The sequence below is a fragment of the Schistocerca gregaria genome, chromosome X, assembly GCF_023897955.1.
Source record: "Schistocerca gregaria isolate iqSchGreg1 chromosome X, iqSchGreg1.2, whole genome shotgun sequence".
Lineage (NCBI taxonomy): Eukaryota > Metazoa > Arthropoda > Insecta > Orthoptera > Acrididae > Schistocerca > Schistocerca gregaria.
The window spans coordinates 504,848,393-504,871,686 of NC_064931.1; the positions used below are offsets into that span (position 1 = coordinate 504,848,393).

The 23,294-nt window shown below is 38.0% G+C and overlaps 1 protein-coding gene across 4 annotated transcripts in view; it reads right to left on the reverse strand.

Annotated features, from left to right (window-relative positions):
* The window catches only part of LOC126299607 (protein purity of essence), a 417,439-nt gene that overhangs the window by 272,347 nt on the left and 121,798 nt on the right, over positions 1-23,294 (reverse strand). For all 4 annotated transcript variants that reach the window (XM_049991638.1, XM_049991641.1, XM_049991639.1 and 1 more), the window contains exons 13-19: positions 13,034-13,248; positions 12,027-12,150; positions 11,688-11,914; positions 11,375-11,575; positions 9,273-9,445; positions 2,822-2,963; positions 2,349-2,493 (exon numbers count right to left, since the gene is read on the reverse strand). In XM_049991638.1, the coding sequence (XP_049847595.1) occupies positions 2,349-2,493; positions 2,822-2,963; positions 9,273-9,445; positions 11,375-11,575; positions 11,688-11,914; positions 12,027-12,150; positions 13,034-13,248 (1,227 nt within the window). The remainder of the gene's footprint in view (positions 1-2,348; positions 2,494-2,821; positions 2,964-9,272; positions 9,446-11,374; positions 11,576-11,687; positions 11,915-12,026; positions 12,151-13,033; positions 13,249-23,294) is intronic.

A 23,294-nucleotide genomic window follows, 5' to 3' on the forward strand; every position in this document is an offset into this window, starting at 1 on the left:
CACCTGTCAATCATATCTGATGCTCTCTTGCTTCACACAGCAGCGTATAATCACAATGTTGTCACCCTGCTTACCCTGCACCCTCATATTTTGCAACTCCTCCATCATGGGCATTGGGGTATGCCACAGATGAAAGCCCTTTCAAGGTGCCATGCCTATTGAGCAGGATTGAACAAGAATGTTGAGGTCATAATGTGCAGCTGCTCTGCTTGCACCTGGCACTATGTTGCTCCACCCCAGCCTTTCACCCCAAGGCCCAAGGCTCCACCCTGTTACCCCCTGGGTATGCATTCGTCTGGACTTTGTTGTCTATGTGGCCTTGTCATTGACGTTTATTCTAATTACCCCTATGTGGTCACCATGGTGTCCACCATCACTGACGCCACCCTCAATGCACTCATTCAGATTCTAGGAATCCAAGTTCTTGCCAGCACCACTGTGTCTGACAACGGGCCCTCAAGTCACAGTGACAGCTTCTGAACAGTTGTGTGTCTCCAATGGCATGAAGCTCCTATTTAGCCCACCATTTACCCGTCCTCCAATGGAGTAGCAAAGCATATGATGTGAAGACAAACAGCAAACGTTAAAGGTGGTGAGCACTTCCACCGCCAAATCTGTCTCACGATTTTACTGAGCCCGTACAGGACCACCCTTGTCCACAACTGTAACTAGGCATAACTGCTCCATGAGTGAGTGGAAGCCGTGTACTTTCCATCTCCTGTCCCACGAAATAATGGATTCAGCATTCCAGGTGCTTTCTACTGGGTTCAGCTCTGTGGGCAGGGTAATATGGGGCAAAATGCTAATGGGTGCAGGCTACAGTTGCTGCCACCCATGGGTGATGCCTTGCAATGATGGACACTCCAAGGGTTTTGGAGAGCCAGCATATCAACCATCTCTGCCTGTGCCTACCAATTGTATCACAGTTGCACAGTTGGCCGGACCTGGAACGCCTGCCCTTCCTGCTCCCACAGCCACACAGCTATCAATAGTGCTCCAGAGCACCAGAGGCAGTTCCTGTAGGTGTAGGCATAGAGGTGGTGGTTTCAGAGCACACTTCAACCTCTTGTCCATCATCACCCACAACACTGTTGCCCACACCACAGTGCCCCAGCACATTGCCAGATGCCCTGGTTCCTTTCTACAGGCCAGTGGGTTTCTGTGCCAAGACTCCACCCATGCAACAGTTCGCCTTCCCATGCACTGTCCAAAGCACTTCCAGCCCTATGTGCCCATTTAAGGGGGACGGGATCTAGTATCTTGGCTGGGTGAACTTGAAGGCCCACCACAGGGTATGAAACTCGACAACAGCTGCTAGACCGTGCTGCACCTCTTGCAGACAATGGTGTCATAGATGCAAGTGCCACCACCAGAACATGCCCTCTTGCTGGCCTAGGAGCACCTGCAGCTGTCCTTAAAAGCCAGCAGCACAGCAGCTCTGCAGACAGTCAGGTTTCTATGCACTACTGTACTGCTCTCCCAGCATATCATTGGGTTTACTTGTTAGCCTTTTTACTCTAGTGTGCTGTCTCCATCGTATGCCTTCCTCTCCTTGTTTCCCACTTGTTTACTCTCAGGAGACTTACTGCGAGTCCCTTGGCAGGTCAGCCTCTTTTTACTGGTACTTGAGTCATTCCTGGTCTTTTACTATTCTGGTCACTATACATTCTCTGCGACATTAAAACAGTGACGCCATTTTGGACTGTTAACACATCTAAGAAACAGCATAGTGGAAAAACCATTGAGAAGGCTGACTATCTGAGGAAAATGATAACTAATAACACCATAAGCAATTACTTAGGTACCTGGGCAGAGTTAAAACATGGTACAATGTAAATTTGGGAAGGTTCCATTTTGTGAGAGTTAGCTGAAGGCACATGTGCAGGCAGATGAGTGAATGTGAAACTAGACACTTATCAGAGACAAAAATCTTCAAAAGGATCTCTGACAAGAAGCAGTGAAATGGTAGAAAACATAACTAGAAGCATATAGTGAACTGAGAAAGGAATAAATAATGTACAAATAGAAACAGGAATGTAAGAAAAATTATAATGAGCCCAACAAGCATAAACCCAGAAAGATAACGTAACAGTGGCCATGGTTTATGGGAAATGAGATACAGAAATGTTAGTGAGAGACTGTAAGGAAAAAAACTAAACAGTATAGGTTAAAATATATGGTTAAATGACAGACTGACTTGACCAAAAACTAGGGAGTGGCAAGATGTAGCAATTGTGTGTTGAAATGTAAAATTAAAGATGAAATATAGAAGTATATTATGTAAAAGTATATTAGAAAAAAAAGGTTACCAAAACTCACACAAATGATTTTTTGCGTGAATAACTTACTTGCATTAGTGACTTTTGGCGTAAATCTTGCAATAAATTCTTTCACAAGTGAAATATCCAGTTTTGTTGTAGTCATGTTTACATTTACATTTTGAATAAGATCTTCCAAAATTTGACCATTTGCTGTCTGTTTCAGAAGGTATTCCTGGAAATAAAATAAAAATAATGAGGAAGTGGAAATTCGGAAACTATCAAAAACATCATGATCAATACAGATATAAAACTATGTGATAATTGTCAAGGTTGCTTTTAATGTAAGCCACTAAAGCAATGCCCATGCCCACACACACAAACTGTCTGCTCTAAGCTAGGATCCTTTTATGGTGTAATGCTAACCTCTCAAAAATGATATTAACTTCCTTCTCCCCCCCCCCCCCTCCCCAAATTCCATGCCAAAATTATCATTAACAGCACTATAGTTAAGGCAATGGTAAAAAATGGTTGCTTGTAATAAATTGAGGATTTTATCATACCAGTATCCATGTATTAAAGTTCCGTGCGCTCAAACGTGGTGCCCACAACGTATGGTGAAGTCCATGAGAAGCACAACATTTATCTTGTGCTCTAGTTAATCTCTCCATAAATTGTATAGATGGTGGCAGCATCTGAACTATCCTGGAAACAACAGCACTAGGTAAAAAATATTCACCACAGGGAAACAACAACATGCATACACACAGACAGACAAACAGACAGAGATACACACACACACAGAGAGAGAGAGAGAGAGAGAGAGAGAGAGAGAGAGAGATTTAGGGGGGGGGGAGTGAGTTAATTTCAAATAGACTTATTTTGGAAGGCAATAATAGGCCAAAAGACTTCAAAATGTATTACATTTTCCAAGTCCTCGTGCAAAAATGAACAGTGATCTACTACGGCATGCATATTCTGCAAGCCACATGGTGCATGGTGGGCCTTCTACCACTATTAAGTCATTTTCTTTCCTGTTCCACTAGCAAATGGAACTACGTACAAATGACCATCTATATGCTTCCGTACAAACCCTAATCTCTCTTATCTTGTCTTTGCAATCCATACATAAAATTTGCGTTGACAGCAGCAGAATCATTATACCAATTCTCTAAATTTTCTCAATAGTGTTGTTCAAAAAGAACATCACCTTCCTCCAAACATCTCCATAATACTTGTGTGTTGTTCAAACCTAAGGGGCAGTGCTGTAGAGTACTCCCTGTAAAATCAAATGGGAATTGCAAGCAGAACTGGCAGCTTATTTGTTTTAAACTCTTTCAGTTGCTTCTCTGCACCATGTTTAACTATTACTATGCCCTCCATACAGGAGGATCAGAATTGAACAAATAACCTTTAATGCAAGAATCAAACAAGTCAGCAGAACATTTTCATTTCTCATGGAATCAACGAAGTACACCTTCCATGACCTAGTGCATGGATTTTAATATTGCTAACCATATTAGACATTCAATATTTCCTATGTAGATTGTTCTTGTGTAGATGCTCCTGCATAGCAGCTATATTCATAAACTGCAATAAAAATAAATGCAATGTGTTGTCTGTTACAGTCTTCGGTCCAAAGACTGGTCAGCTGCAGCTCTCCACGTTACCCTATCCTACGCAAACTTCTTCACCTGCAAATAACTGCTGCAACCTACATCCATTTGCACTTGCCTTGCTGTATTTATCTCTTGATCTCCTTCTACAATTTTTATCCCTCCCCCCTCCCCTCCCACCACACTTCCTTCCAATACCAAACTGATGATCCCTTTATGTCTCAAACATCTCTCTCTCTCTCTCTCTCTCTCTCTCTCTCTCTCTCTCTCTCTCTCTCTCTCTCTCTCTTTTAGTCAAGCTGTAACAAAAATTTCCTGACACACAATCCTATAGTCAAAGTTAACAAATTTCTCTTCTTCAAAAGCACTTTTCTTGCCATTGCTAATCTATGTGTTATATCCCCTCTTCTTCGACTTTCATCAGTTACTTTCCTTCCCAAATGGCAAAGCTCATCTGCTGCTTTTAGAGTGCCACTTCCTACTCTAATTCCATTAGCATCACCTGCCGTCTCCAACCGAATTATAATGTCATTGGCAAACCTCAAAGTTTTTTTTATCTTTGCCCTGAATTTTGATTCCTTCTCCAAATTTTTCTTTGCTTTCCTTTACTGCTTGCTCAATGTACAGACTGAACAACATGGGGATTACAATACAAACCTGCCCGCTCCATTCTCAACCAATGCTTCCATTTCATGCCCCCTCGACTCTTGTAACTTCTGCCTCGTTTCTGTACAAGTTGTAAATAACCTTTTGCTTCCTGTATTACAACAGAGAACTACACTGCTGCAGAGATTATAAAACCAAGTTAAATGTGGTGTCTCCTACCGAAATATTGCACTGTATATGGAATTATCCATCACTTCATCTCTATGAAATGCAGTTACAATTGCCTGCAAAGCATTACACAGTGAAACAGGAAAGGAAACAATCAGCCTAGGCAGGAAGAGGGGAAAGCATACCATAAAATTGTTAACACATATTTTGTGAAATAATTTACATCAAAATAAATATATCAATCCACAAAAACTAACCTAAGCACCATAAATGAGTCAAGAAAGGAACTGACAATTAACTAACATAGTTAATCAGTATAATCTGAGAGAAATGTTTGTGGCTTAGATACCCTAAAATGTGTTGTTAATACTGGAATTTACAAAAATAAAAGCTGTTTAATCCTGTAACTATGCTTCATATAACACATTTATAACATACTTATTATTATATACTGTGCTACAGAAACATATTTCATGGTGTACTACTCTTGATATTCATAAAATGAAGACAAAGCGCTCAGTGTGCACAAAACACAGTAACAACAGCACATAAAGAGAGATTTTACATAATTAAAAAATGAAAAACTGTAAGTACAGCTTTCAAAAGATGGTGTTGTATGGCTTTTTCAACACTATTCACAAAACTACTAATTATATCAAAATCTGATCACCTGTTGCCACACATCACAACAAGCAGTAAATGCTCGACATTCTGTTGTCAATTTCACAGAGAAAAACTTGAACGATGATCCACTGTATGTATTAAGCAAGTGATTCAATTTTGCACAAACACCTACAGCACCACCTTTAAAAAATTTTGTGAGTAGTGTTGAAGAAGCCATACAACACCTTCCTTTGGATGTTGCAAAACAAATAAGACAGGAAACATGCCACACTTTTTTGAAAGCTGTTCCTCAAAATAGTAACTCAGCCTCTGCAGAAAACGCAGTACTACGAAATCTACAAAAGGATCCTGATGTAGTACTGAAGGCTGACAAAGTAAAGCAAACATTTAATTACCTCTTAATTTGTACAATGACAAGATATATGGAATACTAAGTGATTCTACTTATGGAGGTACTGATTATGACCTTACAGGATGTGTGAAACAGAAAACGTCTGCACTCCAGAATTCCTCCTCCTAATCTCAAGAGTGCATCAGGATGTTAAGACCACATGTTTGTGTACCATGAAGACTGTATGGCCTTCCAAAAACTCACAGTCTACCTTCACATCCAACAGTGAGGAACAATGGAGCTCATACAGTTTACCCAAACGCCTGGCTTTTTCACTCAGACCTTAACTCAGATGACTGTATCAACAGCCTGAGGGCTCTGTCTCTGAGTAGTCTGGATTGTTTAGTTAGCCTTGATGTGGAATTTTTACAAGAATCCCGCTTGCAAATTCTTTGGCACAAATTAGTAATAAGTTTCAGATGAAGAACGTCACTGGTTCGTTTCGGCATGCTCTTTCCTTGAACTATTTTATTTTCAACAAAGAATATTTTGAACAGATTGACGGCATGACCATGGACATCCTTTGTCTCCCTTACTGGCCAACCTTTTTATGGAGGATTTCAAGGAGAGAACACTTGAATCAGCTGCCGTGAAACCACATTTTTATAGTGTGGTCTCATGGAAAAGATTATTAATAGAGTTTCTTCATCACCTCAGCATCATTCATAACAACAATCGGTTAACTATGGAAACAGACAAAGAAGGTTGTCTGTCTGTTTTGGATGAGTGATGGCTCTATAGGGCCTACAGTTTGCCTTAAACCCACTCATATCGATTTGTATTTACAAGTCCTGAGTTGTCATCACCCTTCACAAACTATACGTGAGCTTAAAACACGCGCACACAGAGCTCACACTTCTCAGATGTAGATAATTTATCTAAAGAGCTTGCCCACATAAAAGACAGCGTTCAGGGAAATTGGGTATTCTACCCAGCAGATTAACAGGGCAGCTCTTTAAAAATAATAATGATAATAATAATAAAATTTTAAAAAAAATTAAAAAAATAAATAACACTTGGTCAAGATGAGAACATGCTGGCAAAATCTTTACATTTTCTTCCTTTTGTGGGACACATTTAATTTATGATAGCACAAATCATCCATAAATTAAAGGTGAAAATGGTTTTATGGCCCACCACTTAAGCTTACAAATCTTCTGGGCTCAATTAAGGGCAATTTGTTACTGCATAAGACCAGAATTTACAAAATACCTTGACACTGCAGTGCAGCTGACATAAGTCAGACAGCACACATTGTGAAAGGATGCTGCACTGAATATCAATGCTGCAATTGTCTTTTGCAATCAAGCGAGTCCACTATCGATGATAGTTTTATTTCCACTGGACATTCAATGGAGTAAAGATGACAATTCTGACCACAGTAACAGTTTTTTGGGGCTCCATTGTTAAATAATCTGTAGAAATATGGCTAACAGAAAACCTGATGAACCACGATAGTGGCTACCAATTGGACAGTGGATGGAACCCTGTTACCTCCATGATTTACGGTGATCAAAGATGAGTGTGTGCCAATCACTGCAGCAAGCAGTAAAGTAGATAACAGCTGAGTTCCGCAGTTCCAGCAGTGCCTCTGCTGTAACAGGGTAGTGCGGTCCGTATATAAACTATTTTGACGCATGCACAGAATACTGACAGCACGTTATATAGTGCAGAACAGAGAATGTCTTTACCAGTTTTTGATGGCTCACCCGCAGATGACTGGCAGGTGTCCAGCTGAAATATCGTGGAATGTTTTGGATGACGACCGACTGCAAGCCCAAAATTGGTTCAAACGCCAAAAATAATATTATCATCCAGTCTAAAACTTTTGATAAAAAAGAGAGAAATTCAAGGGAAACATGGCCACATGACTAAACAATAATGAGTTAGCCACACTCTAGCAGACTTATAGGTCTGCTACACTTGTCTTGACAACCATTTTTAATACTGAATGACTTTATTAAACTGTATTGGGCTTTAATTTTCTTATCGTATTTTCTGTTTACTACTGACCATTCACGTGCAAGTGAATACTAAACAGCAGACAATAAGTGAGATTGTTGGTTCCAGCAATTAGATTGAGCTGTTTCAATTTTAATTGATGCCATCATTCATTTTCCCCTTTTTAAATGATTAAATCTTCTGCTTATGTGCTACTACTTAAATGGAGAAGACAAAGGTGACACACAATATCATTAGTTTTTTATACTTCAACACAATATAACAGATATGTTACAAATGTGTTGCACTAAGTATAGCTAGGATCAATTCCCACCCCCCCCCCTCTCCCCTCCCCCCCCCCCTCCCTCCAGTACTAATGAGAAACCCTGAAGGCTTGTCAAGACAAATGATGTGCACATTTAGGTGAACTGATGATTACATTCCATTCATGTATCTTACGATACACCACTGTAAAACACACACACACACACACACACACACACACAAAACTCACTTCCAATTTTCCATGTAGATCACCATGATTTATTACATCAACTATCAGATTCAATCTCTGCAACTGATCATCTTAGAAAATAAATGGTAATGTAAGTACATTATTGCCTGCATTCAACTAACAGTTAAAAGCAGCAGCTAAACTTAATTACAGTCTGGTTAGTAAAACGAAGTAGAATATAATTAAATTCTTTTAAATTTAATATTGCAAACCAATGGCATTCAAAGATGTGTTACATTAACCCTTTCATGGCTGCAAGCACCAAGCATCCTGTCTTGCCAGGACCCTGACATTAAATATAATTATTTATGATATAAACACCAAGTAAAAAACCTGAAGAGTAACAAAAGAAAATCAAGAAAAGATAAAATAACGCAAAAGTAAACAATTACTGGCCCATCTTAGTACTTCCAAGATGAGAAACATTATTAGCAACAGACTTCAAAATGGACTGTCAACAGGTTCTCTCTCTCTCTCTCTCTCTCTCTCTCTCTCTCTCTCTACACACGATGGATTTAGAATCAATAAATCAAACATTATTGTAAAATATTATGTATACACACAGCAGATCCAGGGAAGTTAATTTTATTTGAATGATCAAAAACAGTATCAGTTTCATGTTAAAATGATAAAACAAAGTTTATTCTAGATCTTCTAGACCATAATGAGTTATGGAACAATTTTCGGCAAACTTGGGCTGCTTACAGGGTAACACATTATAAAAAGTATTTGTTGTTAGTAGTGGAACATCCTGCAGTAGTACAATGTAGGATGGTAATATTAGGAAAGAAAATGACATTGACTATAACCTCCAAAGAACATTGTTGGGCAACTCCTCATCATCAATTGAAGAGTGTCTTCACAATGACATACAAACTTAAAGTATTACATTATAATACAACTAATACCAGTTCTGCAACACCACAATACTTCATACTTGCACTGCACTTAAATGAAATGTATGTCCTTGATTATTTCCATAGCCCACTGACTAGTCTTCAAGAGATCCACAGAGTAAGGCTCAGGTTACGTAACACCATGTTAATTTTTCTACTTGTCCCCACAATGTTCTTTCAATCATCCCTTTCACCATCTTTTAACTTAAAATAATCCTAGTAAGAGTTATAACAAGGAATTTGATCTAGTATAGCTACCTCCAGCAGACAGTGAAGCAATATCTCACTGAACAATGTCCAATAACAGACATTTCCTTCTCCCGTTTCATTGCTGGACACACTTGATCAGCTACATTAAGAATTTCAATCACTGAATTCAAAAGAGAGTCATAACTCCACTTTCCAGGTGAACCAACAATGAAGTTACATGCCTATAAACAAACAAAAATATCAATATTTTGTATCAATTTTGATGTGTCAGGATGGTTTAAAATACAGTAGAGTGTCGATTATCCGAACGTCGGTCAACCGAACGACAGCTTAACCGAACTGTGTACTCGCTCGCACCTGTTACTCTCCCACCCTACCCTACCATCCATCATCCCCCTCACTCCCAAACCAAGTTTCCCACAGTAGTCGCTGCACTGGGCCACCGCTGGTGGAACATTGCTTCTAATGGGGCCTCCACAAGGTGCTGCTGACCGGCCAAGCCGCCAGTCACTGTGTTTCAACAATCAGCACACTTCCGTCGGCTTGGCACTGGCAGCAGAAGTAGCGGCAGTATCAAAGCTGTTCACAGCGACAGCTGCACTAGCTTAGAGTTGAGGTGTGCTGCTCCACGCAGTTTGAAGGATTGCGCGCCCCCAAGAACAGCTTCTCACGGTGCAAACAGTCACCTTCTGTTCTCTGTTACGACCACTTGTGTGGGGCTGCGTGAAGAAGTGTACTTGACAATACAAAATGCTTAAACGTAAACGTGCTGTCCTTTCTATGAGAGACAAGTACGAGATTATTGAAAGATTAGAAGAACGTGAATCTGCAACCACTTTATCCAATGAGTACAAGGTGGGGAAGTCGACAATTACGGATATAAAAAAAACAAAAGACGAGCATAGCAAATTTTATAGCTATGCTCGATTCTACTGATGGATCAACAAGCCGTAAAACTATGAAGCTGTACAGTACTTCTTTTTGGCAAATAAACATGTACAGTTCGATTATCCGAACAAACCAGTTTTCTGAACACCCATGTCCCCCAATTACTTCGGATAATCGACGCTCTACTGTAACACTTAATTGATATAATGTACAACAAGAAATGTGTATTATTTTAGCAAAAAGTAAGCCAGCATTGATAGCAAACAAGTAACCCAATTTACGGCGGCCATCACAAATAGTAGAAATAAATGCAAATCTGTTAGAAGAAAGAAATCCACAACAACAAATTGCTGTCAATCTAATCATCCACTAATTATGGTGAGCTGGAAGAAATGGTCCACTGGTACACACTAACAGTGTTCTGCAACAGCGATCAAGTTCTAGAATTAAGAAAACGTACACTTTCATGAGTATATATTATTTATAGCCTAGAAAGAATATCCTGATCCAGATGTTGGCGTTCACGCAATGCAAGAGGTTGTGGACAAGGTGATGGTTCGAATCTTGGGACCTTTTATTTTTTAATCTTTTATTTTTTTGTTGCTGTTCAAATTAATTTATATGACATTTGAGGGGTAATATAACGGGAGGGGGGGGGGGACGACCCATGCGCATTTTCATGATGATGTAGTGAATTTCATGTGCTATTTGATTATTATTTTTAATTAAATTTTCAAGAACTAGTAACAGTCTTGGAAAGCCCACATGAAACTTCAATAAATAATTGTGTGAATCACATTATTCAGTAATACAGTGAGTCACAATGTGCCAGACCACAACAGTAATGTACAATTACTCGTCAGATATGCTCTCATCATCACACACTGCAGGATAGTGTTTGCATACTGACACGGAAAATATAAATTGAAACGGCATCTACTACATCAAATGAAAGCATTTTTCCTGTGTTTACAGAGAATGTTCAGAGTTTCTAAGGGAAAACACACCTCCACTAGGACCCCACAAAGTAAATTAGATGGGTTTTCCTTGAGAGGCAGAGCTCAATATAATGTACTAAACAGAAGGTCATTACCTGAAAACAAATGTCATATCTAGAATGTAACAGAGAATGACTTAATACATAGGTTGCATTATGTTGTCATTACTAGGGAAGTGGTCTTTCGAGGAAACAGATGTGACTTCCAGTGAACTTTAAGAACAAACAGCAGCTGAAGTAACATATTTAGCCCTTCATATCTTACCAGTCCATCCAGTTTCGGTACATCTTGATTGCTTCCCTCTGGCATGGTCAGGAAATAGAATCTTGGGCGGAACTGGCTATCTTGTTGGTTTGCAAGTCTTTGGAATGTTGCTTCCACTTCAGCAGCAATGAATGCATGCTCTGATTTATTTCTGCTATTATCATATACAACAGCTGGTGCTCTAAACAGTATCCAGTCAACCTATAAGCATGAAAGAGTCAAGAATTTCTAATACACTAAAATAAGCAGATCTCCTGCAAATGAAAGGTGAAATAAGTTTACTGTTTAACTAAATCAGTCAGCAGGGCCTTACCCGTTCCAAAAGTGACTGTGGAGCTTCGTAAAGATATTTCAGCTGATATTCAAACAGAAGAATCAGTCTTGAAAGATATAAGATTTGCAAGTCACTCATTTGCTGCTTGACTGCATCAGCACAACGAATAGCTGCACTGGCAGTCATTAACATAACTGATTTCCTTGGTATTAAGTTCAGGGAGTGAAACAAATATAAGAGAACATAAGCATGTTCAATGTTTAAATCTGCAAATATTGAAAAGTTACAAGCAGTTCAGATTAATCATAAGGAATTAATCATAAGGAATATGTTCTTAAGTCAGACATTGACATATAGTGGCAAACTGAAACATCTTACCTTCAGAGTCTGGTTCATACACACCAATTGGACGTGTGACACTTTCTACTATTGTATTTATCAATCGTTTCCAAACATTTAATACTGCATTTGTTCTTTCCTGCAGAGGCTTTAACATAATCATCTAAAAATTCAAAAACAAAACAACAACAAATTATCATTAATAATTATGACAATAAAAAATTAAAACACAAATATTTTCAGTCTGACAACATAATCAACACTGTAATACTACTACTACTACTACTACTACTAATTATTATTATTATTATTATTATTATTATTATTATTATTATTATTATTATTATTATTATTATTATTGAAAGACATAAGGGAGTCAAAATGGATACCCAGTCCATAACATGGAGAGGTAACACAGCTGAAATGCAGAGACAGATTAAAGAAAGGGGAAAGAGAGTGTAGATGAGCTAAAGGGCAGGACCAGGGACAGGGGCTGGAGTGGGGGATAAGAGGGAAGCTGTGAGGGTGGAGAAGATGAGGTGCAAGGATGTAAGAATGAGGAAGTAGTGGTAGAACAGGGCATAAGATGAAAGAGGTAATACATAATTAGGAAGGAGGACAAATTAACAGTAATTATGAATTTCGGTTATGGTACTTAAACATATACTTTTCAGCAATGGTGGACTTGGATGTGCACGAAGTATATTAGATGGAATGAACACACTAGAGTGCATAAACTTAAGTAAAGTGGTAATTGTCACAAACTGCACATGCCTGATATAACTATTATTTTTATCTGTTTAAACATGATGATAACAGTTGCATAAGAATATTTGTGAAAGCCAAAATCTCTCAGTTTTTAAATGTGAATAAGACAGATAACTGATAGTGGAGTTATTTATTTATTCATCCACGTATCATTTCAAAGTGATATAGAATTTGTCATCAAAATGCAATGAAAACAAACAGCTCAAAACACACACACACACACACACACACACACACACACGAATGTGTTTTTTGTTGATAGAACTTATAGTACACACCTGCGCTACAACTGCCAAAGAGCGACAATGCAGTAAGAGTGGCCACGTGCTGGGATTACTGTGATCCTTCACCAGAAGATTTAGAAACTGCTTCTGCATTGTGTCTGTCAGAATGCGGCTCATCACCATATTATGTGTGAATTGTGAGAAAGCTCCTGAGAAACGATTGTACAGCACTTCCAAAGTAGAATATATTGTTTCAGCTGCAGGATCTTCTGTAAAAATGAAAGACAAGTAAAGATATGGTTGTCTGAAGCATAGTCAATATTTGGAAATAATGGTTTGGCAATTAACATTAATTACATTAACAGTTCTGGCTGGTCATTTGGGCGATTTTCTTAGTTACATGCAATAACGAAAAACACTCATTTGCCACCAGTTCTCAGTCAGAGAAGAGTGTGTTCTCATATTCTGGAGATGGGAGAGGTATGCATGAGCTACAATAGCGAGTTGGAATCTATCGCTATGGTTTAAAGTTGTGTATGCAGCGGCTCTGTTGACAAAGACACTGTAATAGTAAAAGCTGGACATATATAATGATATCTCATTTGCAAGACTGTTCTGACAAGTTACTTTGATGAAGTAAAACAGGCCTTCGTAACTGCATGTCACAATTGTGTGTGGCAAATTATACGTAAGTTGCTCAGAAACTAAGTAACATATTTTGGCATGCATAACAACATATTTACAATCAAGTGAAATTTGGACTGTTTAATAACAGGTAATAAATCTGAAGTAACTATGGAATGCTAGTGCGAAAGTCGCATATGCTATTGCAGCAGAACTCCAAACAGTAATTTTTGAATAGTGCACCACACACTTGTATTTACAATTAAAGCAAAGGCATTGAAGCAGTTTTGTGATTTGGTTATTATGTGTACATACTGCATTAACCTGTGTCTTGCACAACCCCCAGCCCCCCCCCCCCCCCCCTTTTTTCAATTTCAATCGACACACAGCTGCTCTCATCAACTGTCATGCCAAGTGTTAATTGTGTGTATTGTGTAGCATTGTGTGTAGCCTTGCATAAATGATCGAAGTATGGTGTTGTTTGTTATTTCCTTCAAGCAGAAGTTTAGTATTTTCCTGTTGCAATGTTAAGATGGAAAATACAGGAAGAGAAAGTAAAAATTCTCTTGAAATAGTCGAAGTTCATCATGGAACATGCATTGCATTAGCACAGAGTTTAGGAATATCTGTGTCTACACAGAACACCATTGCCGAAAACAAAAAACACTGTGGAAATTGTAAATAACTGTGGAACAAATTAAAATGAAAAAAATTAGTATCTTGGTTATTCTAAATAAACAGAACTGAAAGAAATTAAGAAGAACTGGTTTCAGACAGCAAGTGCTTTGAACATCCCTATGAATAGTGTGATGTGTGAAAAGGTGCTCAACATGGCCAATGTGCTTGGAATCCAGGATTTCTCCGCACCTAATACGGGGAGTGACAGGTTCAAAATGTGGTATAATGTAGTGTACTAAACTGTATGTTGTAAAGGAGACAGTGTAAATCTGAAAACTGCTAGTGAATGGCAGATTATAACAACTTATAAATCAACATAAACTGAAGGATATTTTCAATATATATGATACTGGTCTTTCAGCATCCTTCCAAACAGAACACATGCGTTCAAAGGTGAAAATAGTCATGGGGGGAAACACAGTAAAGAGAAGTGGTTATTATCCATGGTGTCAAAACCTACTACAGGAAAGCCATTGTGCATAAGGCATTAACTTTGACAAAAACTGGAAAAGAACCAGTCTCTTTTAAAGCATAAATTTTAGCTGCTTTGCACTATATTACCAAGGCATGGACAGAGGTTAAGGAGACCACCAAATCCAAATGCTTTCGAAAAGTGTGATTCATACAAGTAGATGAAGTAAATGAATCTGACACAGAAGATCTGAGAAATAAATGTTTTCACTGTTTAAAGCAAATCTGTTAAAGATGTGATTGACTGTCATATACAGGAAAACAATGATAGTGCAGAAAGTGATAGTGATGACTATAGTGGTGTTCCCTCCATCACAGTTGTAAAAGCAGCAGTGAATACAATATAAACAATATTTCTGCTGCCAATGTAGATATCAAAGCTGTACACTGTGTTTACGAACTAGAAAACCATGATGAAAAATTCCTTAAAAAAATGGTTTATAATGTTTTATGAAGTGTGATATGGCACCCTCACCCTAAAATTTTAGCTGCAGTGACAGACTGATCTGTGTTATAGCCAGAGGTCTACAATGATTTGAAGGTTGCAATTTGGTTGCAAGTTGGTGAAGCCAAAGACTGTGAAATAAAGGCTATGATGAAAGACTGATCTACAGTGTAGTGCTACATGCAATGCACTTAACAATTTTTCAAGTGCTTTCCATTACACAATCAAAAACCACTACATAAACTCAATGTATTACGTTCACCCATTGGCGTCTTTATTGCAGGACGTGTTACAGTAAAACTGATATCTTTTGGAGAGATCTTTAATGTAGCGTACACTAATTGCATTTTAATAGGCTGCAAGCATAAATACAAAAGCTGCTATATGGCATCTTCACTTTGCAAGCCAATAAATCAACATGACAGCTGCTCAGGTTGCTCTCTCCACGATGCCTAATTTTTAGTGTGATTTGTTGTGCTGAAGTTTGGTAAATGACATGTAAGTGACTAAGCATAGCATAAAATGCCGATGACCTTTATTAGATAATTAATTAGTCCTTTATGAGTATTTTGACGCCTATTATGTACATACATCATACATAAACTACAAAAATTTAAGGAGGGATCCTATATGTAAATTTTAACACTTAAAAAGTTATTTCCCACATTTTACATTTTCCCACATTCTTTCAAGTACCTTGAAAGGTGTAAAAGTAGGGTTTTACTGCAACTGTAAATTAAAATAATACACAGAGAAATAAAATAAACAAAAAGTAATGGTTTACATCAACTATCTTTGCTTCCTTTTTTTCTTACTATATAGGCTAGCCATCTGTAGTATCACTACTTCTAATTATGATCATCATCATCAGCAGCAGCACTGATATCATTATCTGGGTTGATAGTTTCATCTAACTAATGACAAGTGAGAACAGACGCAATGTATTTCTACAGTGTGTTGACTGTAACTTAAACAATGCCTGAGGAGGATTGTAGAGAGTGCATGAAACAAGCCCAGCCTCCTCATAGACCACCATGGTGGAGAAGAGCCATGCAGCTGACACATGTCTTTTTCCCCAGTGAGCGTTGCCAACACTGCTGCACAAAACACAGAAGTACACCACTGATCCCTAGGTAAACTTTACCGTCTCATGCAGAAATGTACACTGATGGGCCAAAACATTATAATTAGACAGAAAAAAATACGTATGAGTTGTCAAACAAGATACACTACAGAAAAATGTTTCTGAAATAACTGACTATGAATTCAGCAGGAAATGTTAGAACAAGAGAATTAAAAATATTATTATATTTAACTTCATCTCATCAACAGAGTATACAAAACTGCTATGAGATAATTGTTAATGATTTTCAGGGCAAAAACTTTGAAAACATTCTGTAAAATATTCTAATGATACTTGAGGAAAGAACCTACAATGTATTTAATTTTATTATGTTAATAGGACTGTCTTCTCTTCAGTGCTGTACTGCTCATTAAACGAGTTTTGTTTAAAAATGGTGCTATGTCTGACTTTGTGTACATTAATACCAAAAACATAAAAGTGTACATGCTGTGTAGTTTTATTCCACATTACCATAAAATATAATATGATACCCCAGACCTGACCCGATTTAATTGAGACAAATTCAAACAAGTTAAATGTAATGTAATGACAAAACTGATCTCAGCTGTCTCACATGGGGCTGCACAACTGAAAGACAAAGTGTCAAAACAGGCACTTTTTCTAGACAAAAAAACATTCTCTCTGACTGAGAGCTACTGTTCCTACAAGTTTTTGTAGACATCCTGAGCATTGTACATGGCTCTGTATCTACTAGTGGAAATTATGAAACTGACTATATCTGCACCTGCCAAACAACTCATCTCCAACCTTCTTTTTAAACATGCTTCAAATGTCTGCAGAGTGAGATTTCCTTGGTTAGTGTACCAAACAATTTCACAGCTATGTTTTCCATACCCACTGAAACACAGTAAGGGATTCATAACTTCTGTCAGAAGTTCGGTATTTGTTAATTACATCAATATTCTTAAACAGAGAGAGAGAGATACCTCATAGTTGCACAGAATGGTTCATCAGATTATGAAAATATGCTAAATATGTTAACTTCACATTTTGTGTATCCCCTTTGGTACATTAATATTCACTGAAAATTTTATATTTTTTCAATATTAAGCCAATTGTAAAGTATCATATCAATGTTGCAACGTTTATTTGCAGGAAGTCATTTTCATGCAATTACCAGCATCATACCTTAGCCAAAGATCTGGCTGGGAACACGAGAAAATTCTGGACCTATGTAAAATTGCTAAGTGGGCCTAAGGATTCCATCCAGTTACTTCTTGATCACTCTATGGTGGCAGTTGAAGATAGGAAAAAAATAAAATAAAATAAATTTCACGTTTAAGAAATCATTGACATTGGAAAATTGTACAAACATACCATTGTTTGAACATCAAGCAGACTCCAGTATGGACAACATAGTAATAAGCATCAATGGTGTAGAGAAACAACTAAAAATAGTTGAAAACAAATGAGTCACTAGGTTCGGATGGAATCCAAATTTGCTTTTTCAAAGAGTACTCTACAGCATTGGTCCCTTACCTAGCTTGCATTTATTGCAGATCTACCATCCAGCACACAGTCACAAGTGACTGCAGAAAAGTGCAGGTTACTCCTGTATATAAGAAGGGCAAAAGAAAGGACCCGCAAAATTACAGACCAATATCTCTAACATTGGTTTGCTGCAGAATCCTTGAACACATTCTCAGTTCGAATATAATAAATGTTCTTGACTGAATCTTATGTCCACAAATAAGAATAGTTTTAGAAAGCATCACTCCTGCAAAACTAAGCTTGTCCTTTCCTTACACGACATACTGCGAACTATGGATGAAGGGCAACAGGTATATTCCATATTTCCAGATTTCTGGAAAGCATCTGAGATGGCATCCCACTGGAGGCTGTTAAATTAGGTATGAGCATATGGAATAATTTCCAAGATATGTGAGTGGTGGAAGACTTCTTAAGTAATAGGTCCCAGTATAATGCCCTCGACGGCGAGTGTTCATCAGATTAGATTAGATTAGAGTAATACTTGTTCCATAGATCATGAATACGACACTTCGTAATGATGTGGAACGTGTCAGGTTAATAAAAGATGTCTGTACAAGAAATTACATTACACAAAATATTGCATGACACTAATGATTAAGTTTTTTTTTTTTTTTTTACTTAGTTTATATCTAAAAATTCAGCCAATGAGTAGAAGGAGTTGTCATCTAGAAATTCTTTTAATTTATTTTTAAATGTTAGTTGGCTATCTGTCAGGCTTTTGATGCTGTTTGGTAGGTGCCCAAAGACTTTTGTGGCAGCATAATTTACCCCTTTCTGTGCCAAAGTCAGATTTAACCCTGCATAGTGAAGATCATCCTTTCTCCTGGTGTTATAGCTATGCACACTGCTATTACTTTTGAATTGGGTTGGATTATTATCAACAAATTTCATAAGGGAATATATATACTGTGAGGTTACTGTGAGGATCCCTAGATCCTTAAATAGATGTCTGCAGGATGACCGTGGGTGGGCTCCAGCAATTATTCTGATTACACGTTTTTGTGCAATGAATACTTTTCTACTCAACGATGAATTACCCCAGAATATGATGCCATACGAAAGCAGTGAATGAAAGTAGGCATAGTAAGCTAATTTAGTGAGATTCTTATCACCAAAATTTGGAATAACCCTAATAGCATACGTAGCTGAACTCAGACGTTTCAGCAGACCATCAATGTGTTGCTTCCAGTTTAACCTCTCATCAATGGACACACCTAAAAATTTTGAAAATTCTACCTTAGCTACAGACTTCTGTTCAAATTCTATATTTATTACTGGAGTTGTGCCATTTACTGTACGGAAATGTATATACTGTGTTTTATCAAAATTTAAAGAGAGTCCGTTTGCTGAGAACCACTTAATAATTTTGCGATAAACATCATTTACAATTACATCACTTAGTTCTTGGTTTTTGGATGTTATTACTATACTTGTATCATCAGCAAAAAGAACTAACTTTGCATCTTCATCAATGTGGAATGGTAAGTCATTAATGTATATCAAGAACAGTAAAGGACCGAAGACCGAACCCTGTGGGACCCCGTGCTTGATAGCACCCCAGTTTGAGGAATCAGCTGTTGTTTTAACATTACACGAACCACTTATTTCAACTTTCTGCATTCTTCCAGTTAAGTATGAATTAAACCATTTGTGCACTGCCCCACTAAAACCGTAATGATTTAGCTTATCTAAAAGAATTCCATGACTTACACAATCAAAGGCCTTTGAGAGATCACAAAAAATACCAATGGGTGATGTCCGGTTATTCAGAGCATTTAATATTTGATCAGTGAAAGCATATATAGTATTTTCTGTTGAAAAGCCTTTCTGAAAACCAAACTGACATTTTGTTAGTACTTTATTTTTACAAATATGTGAGGCTACTCTTGAATACATTACTTTCTCAAAAATTTTTGATAGAGCTGTCAGAAGAGAGATTGGGCGGTAGTTGTTGACATCCGACGTATCCCACTTTTTATGCAATGGTTTTACAATGGCATATTTCAGTCTATCAGGGAAAACACCCTGCTCCAAAGAGCTATTACATACGTGGCTGAGAATCCTACTTATCTGTGGGGAACAAGCTTTAAGTACTTTGCTGGAAATGCCATCAATTCCGTAAGAGCTTTTACTTTTCAGTGAGTTTATTATTTTACTGATTTCAGAAGGAGAGGTTGGTGGAATTACAGTTGTTTCAAACTGCGCAGGTATGGCCTCTTCTATTAATAGCCTTGCCTCTTCTAGTGAAGATCTAGATCCTATTTTCTCCACAACATTTAGAAAATGATTATTCAAAATATTTTCAATTTCTGATTGTTTGTTAGTGCACTTGTCATTCAGTTTTATTGCACTAAAGTCTTCCTGTGCTCTTGGTTGCCCTGTTTCCCTTTCAATAATATTCCAAATTGCTTTAATTTTATCATCAGAGTTACTGATCTCAGACATGATACACATGCTTCTGGACTTTTTAATAACTTTTCTTAGTACCGCACAATAGTTTTTATAATATTGAACAATTTCGGGGTCAGTACTCCCTCTTGCTGTTAGATACAGTTTTCTTTTACGGTTGCAAGATATTCTTATTCCTTTAGTTAGCCAAGGTTTTTTATATGTTTTCTTGGAATTATGTTTAACTATTTTCTTGGGAAAACAATTTTCAAATACCCTTAAAAATGTATTGTGAAATAAGTTATATTTCAAGTTTGCATCGGGTTCCTTATACACTTCATCCCAGTCTAGCTGCTGTAGGCTTTCCCTAAAGTTTGCAATATTTATATTGTTAATTGAACGCACTGCTTTGAAAGTCTGATTTATTATACTGCATGGAGCTATGTCATGTACTGTAACAAGCTGTGCACTATGATCTGAAAGACCATTCTCAACAGGATAAGCATTTATGTCCTTAAACTTATCTTGGTCTATAAAAAAGTTATCTATCAATGTACTGCTGTTCTTTGTTATCCGAGTAGGAAAATCAATGACGGAGCTCAAATTGAAAGAACTGAGTAATACTAAAAGGTCATTCTTCCTATTACACTCTTTCAGGGAATCAACATTGAAATCCCCACAAATGATAATTTGCTTCCCCCTGTCTGACAGATAGCACAACAAAGCATCCAAGTTTTCTAGAAATAGCTGGAAATTCCCTGAGGGGGACCTATACACTGTTACAATTATGAAAGTGCCATCATTTAGTTTAAGTTCAGTGGCACATGCTTCCATATGTTGCTCTACACAAAAATTTTTAGTTTCTAAATTTTTTGCACTGTGGAAGCTTTTGACATATATGGCAACTCCTCCTCTCATCATATTATCTCTACTTACATGTGCAGCTAATTTGTACCCATTGATGCTAACCTTTTGCATATCAGTGACAACGTGATGCTCAGACAGGCATAGTATATCTATTACATTCTTGGTTTCTATATCTTCTAAACAAAGCAGAAACTCATCAATTTTATTCTTCAATCCCCCAATATTTTGATGAAATATACTAACATTATTTTTCACTTTACTTTTGTGAGTATCTTGAACTTTTTTAACATCTTTAGTACTTGCCTGGCTGAGTTTCCCACTGGACACTGATCTTACACTAAAAAAGAGTTTCCACCATGAGATGTAGTTCCTCCCCCCTTTAAATTTCCTGCTATCAGCCCAGCCAGTTTACCCTTCCCTTTCCTGTTGAGGTGTAGGCCATGTCTAGTATAGTCCCACCTACAGAGTGAATCAACAGGAACCACACCAGTGTGTGACCCCGCACCAGATCCAAGTAGCCGTTCCAACTCCAAATTAACTCTCCTGACAGAAGAGGTCAAATGAGGTCGGTCGTGGCGCTCCAGAACCGACACAAACCCAACACTGGTATGATTTGATGCCGATGCAATCTTTGCCAGGTCACACTTTATGCTGTACCCCGGATCTCTGTCAATACTGTTGCCCGGCCCACCCACAATAACCACGGTGTCTTCCTTAGTAAAACCTTTACATAGTGAACCTAAATCCTCTGTAACCTGCCCAAGTTCAGCACTAGGTTTGAAAAAACTTGTGACCTGGTAACCCAACCCTAATTCATCCTGCAGAAGTTGGCCCACACCCCTAGCATGCGAACTACCTAGCAACAAGACTTTCTTTCTCTTTGCAGACTTCCCTACATTCTTAATCAATTTGCTGCTGAAAGCTTGTTGAGCCCTGTCTACATCTACTTCTGTGAGAGGCTCATCAGTTTCTGACTGAGGCAACAGGTCAAACCTATTTTGTACATTAATAACAAAGCTGTCAGAAGAATTTCTTGGCCTGTTCCTCATGCCTGTTGCCACTTCCCACCCCTGTTTACCCTTCTCCCCCCTTAACCTGCCCAGTTCTCGCCTAGCCTCATCTAACTCAGCCTGAAGGGCATCAATTTTCCCCTCCTGTTCCACAATCTTTCTATCTCTACTGCATAGCCTACAGAACCACTGATGAGTCTCGCTCATTTTCCCAATTCCCACGCCACTACAGTCGCCCCAATGAAAGAAGTTACTACATCCATCACACCAGACCCCGGAGCTAACGATCCTACGGCACGTCAGGCACTTTACACTCATGGTACAAGCATATAATCAGGAATGCACCAGGGAAGTGTGACAGGACAGCTATTATGACTAAAGGAAGATACAAAATGACTTACATCAAATTTCTCGTTGATGTGATGAATGTCAGATAGTTCTATACGTGGAAAAATGTAAGTTAAAGCAGATGAGCAGGATAAACAAACCCATAATGTTCAGGTACAGCATTAGTTGTGTCCTGCTTGACTCAGTCACATCATTTGAATATCTGGGTGTAATGTTGAAAAGCCATATGAAATGGGATGAGCATCTGAGGATTGTGGTAGGGAACGTGAATGGTCAACTGCAGTTGGAGAACTCCAGGGAAGTGTGGTTCATCTGTAAAGGAAACCACGAATAGGATGCTAATGTGATCTATTCTTGAGTATTGCTGGAGTGTTTGGTATAGGTAGCAGGTCAGATTAAAGGAAGACATCGAAGCAAATCAGAGGCGGACTGTTAGATTTGTTACTGGTTGATTCACACAACATGCATGTGTTATGGACATGCTTCAGGAACTCAAATGGGAGTCCCTGGAAGGGAGGCAACAATTTTTTTTTTTCTAGTAGCACTACTGAGAAAATTTAGAGAACCAGCATTTGAAGCTGATTGCAGAATGATTCTATTGCCTTCAACATGCATTGCACATGAGGACCACAAAGATAAAGGTATGTGAAATTAGGGCTCATAAGGAGGCATATAGACAATCATTTTTCCCTCACTCTATTTGTGAGTGGAACAGGAAAGGAAACGACTAGTAGTGGTACAGGGTAAACTCCGCAAGCGCCGTACAGAGGATTGCGGAGTATTTATGTAGATGTGAACAGGTTTCACAAAAATATATTTACAGTTATTTCACAACTGTTTCTTTGACAA